Here is a 2213-nt window from a genome sequence, read left to right as displayed (position 1 = left end):
TGATTGAGATCGTGGCGAAATATGAGAAAGAGAAACGGTTGTGAATGAAAATGAGGCGTAAAGATAGTCTTCCTGATTGAATCTACGATAAGCTTCATTTCTCCGTCATACAGGTTCCGGGGCCCATGTCCAGGTGTGTTCCTGTGTGATATGACTAAACTGGCGTTTACGATGACTGGGGCGGGGAAGCTGACATACAAGGTCGTCCGCTGGGATGAGGAGCTCCTCCGCTCAGCTGGAAAGACGGCTGCAGGTCTGCTGTTTGACATCAAGTGTTCTGAGGATGCTGTCTCTCAGCTGCACTTCCCACACTGTGAAACACAACTTGGTAAATATGCACAGTAATGAGAAATAATTAGGTAAAACCACAGAGTAGAAGGAGTTTTTCGTGGTGCTGACGGCTCTTTGTGTTCACAGCATCGCTCTCTGAGGCCCTGTCTGTTGTCCACATCAGTGTTGATGGAATGAGCATCCTTAAGCCGCGGGAAATAACAGACACCCATGTGATTGTGGACATCCCTCACCTCTCTGCCTTTGGCTTGGTATGGGATTTCATTAAAAGGTTTCTAAACATCGGGAAACCAATAAGGGGCCAAGTTCTGCTGTTTCGCCAACCAACATACAAAAGACAAAGCCGAAAACTCAATGTGTTTCTGCTGCCAGATGACGTCCCGGTGCAGGAGGTAAAAGCTTTAGTAATTACTTTATCAGTCAGTGACACATCACTCCTCTCTATATATAGTTCCTGTGAGTTGGTTATGCTATAATTGAATTAATATAATTGGGATAATGAAGCCACTGTCTAACAAAAATGTTCCAACGCTCCTGAAGGTGAAAGGGCAACTGGACGAAGCTGAGTACATTGTGGCTCCTTCCTTCTGTCACCTCATTAGAGGCCAAACGTACAGTCTGGACTGTCCTGAGGCCTATATAGTACCTCCGGTGAGTATGTCAAATACAATTGTCTGTTAGTAGTTGATGAAGTAAATGAAACAAGTATCCTGAGTATTATATGAAATTCTTGGCAAATGCTTTTCTGATTAGATAGTTTAGTGTAGTTCCTGTGTGCACTCACACACAATATCCCAATATGCAATAATGTACTGAAATGCACCAATGGTTTTTAAACTAACAAAGGATTCCTGTGGAGGGGTTTCAGAGACAAACCCACAGGAGAAATATCACCCAACTCTGCAATTTCCCTCAGCTGTTTAACTTGTTTTGGGTTATTATTTTTGGTTTTGAAGGTGACAACACTCCACTTGTCAACCTTGTTTCCAGCAGCAGCAGCAGCAGCAGTTGTTGTAAGCTAAAAAGCTGTAAAACGCCACTGTCCACCACCTGGTCAGCAGCAAAGAGCAGACAGACAGTCAGCTGGTGAACATAGTGGAGCAGGTGGAGACCAAAACCAGAGCTATAAGAGAGGGAACACTGGACTGAGATTCATCAGGTGGATGCAAACACAACTCGCAACATCAGTGTTGTTGTGTGTAAAAAAGCAACTCTTTGCTAACATGTTTTCTATATCAACTTTATAATATGATAATTCTGTGTAGTCATGTTGTAGTTGTGTTGTAGTTATCGACTTCACGCAGGTAGGCTCAGTATCCAATTTTCTTTTTAGCTGTTTTGGTCTCCACCAACTGATGAGAAAAAATAAGTTTGTCTGTCTGCTGTTTGATGCTGAGCAGGTAATGTACAGTGGGGTTTTTGAGCTTTTAGTGTCCAACAGCTGTGGGCTGCAGCTGGAAACTGGGTTGATGAGAGCAACACAAATGGCTGTAAAACAACAAGCGGCTCCATTACGGCAAATAAAATGCATTTATTACATGTACCATACCGAGCAGGAGAGAGAGAGGGAGAGAGAGAAGTTATCTGTAAATGCTAAGCTAAAGAAACTAGCAGATCTGAATAGCCTGTAAACCAGTGGTTCTCAAAGTGGGGTCTGGGGATCCCAAAGGGTCCTTGAGGGGGTTCCCCAGCAAAAAGGAGAATAATTTATTTTCAAAGTAATTACATCCATAAGTAACACAATGACAGAATGTATCACTATTTCGGTCATGGGTTCAAACACTTACTTATCAGATGGGCCGTCCTGGGACAAAATCTTATCAATTTGGGGTCCATGTTCTAAATAGTGTCATTTTAGGTGTCCTTGATGTGAAAAAGTCGAGCCAAAAAGTTTCTAAATCTAGCGACTAATGCTCTAAGTT

General features: G+C 42.8%; 1 protein-coding gene across 1 annotated transcript; it reads left to right on the top strand.

The window, feature by feature from the left end:
- The first annotated feature begins 48 nt into the window (after positions 1-48).
- LOC147819689 (NACHT, LRR and PYD domains-containing protein 1-like) lies at positions 49-987 on the top strand. Its single transcript, XM_087171950.1, has 3 exons — positions 49-328; positions 418-683; positions 832-987. The coding sequence occupies exons 1-3, from the start codon at positions 151-153 to the stop codon at positions 970-972; spliced, it is 585 nt and encodes a 194-aa protein (XP_087028076.1). The 5' UTR covers positions 49-150; the 3' UTR covers positions 973-987.
- The last annotated feature ends 1226 nt before the right edge of the window (positions 988-2213 follow it).

Source organism: Seriola lalandi, unplaced genomic scaffold (assembly GCF_002814215.2).
Source record: "Seriola lalandi dorsalis isolate HSWRI2012SDOR001 ecotype SW California unplaced genomic scaffold, Sedor1 jcf7180002050490, whole genome shotgun sequence".
Lineage (NCBI taxonomy): Eukaryota > Metazoa > Chordata > Actinopteri > Carangiformes > Carangidae > Seriola > Seriola lalandi.
The sequence above is the reverse complement of the archived record's forward strand: the minus strand, read 5'-3'. Positions and strand labels throughout refer to the sequence as shown.

Coding starts and splice junctions, on each gene's coding strand:
- LOC147819689 (XM_087171950.1), top strand. CDS start 151: ATGACTAAACTGGCGTTTACGATGACTGGGGCGGGGAAGCTGACATAC. Junction 329..417: donor ACACTGTGAAACACAACTTG/GTAAATATGCAC, acceptor TTGTGTTCACAG/CATCGCTCTCTGAGGCCCTG. Junction 684..831: donor ATGACGTCCCGGTGCAGGAG/GTAAAAGCTTTA, acceptor ACGCTCCTGAAG/GTGAAAGGGCAACTGGACGA.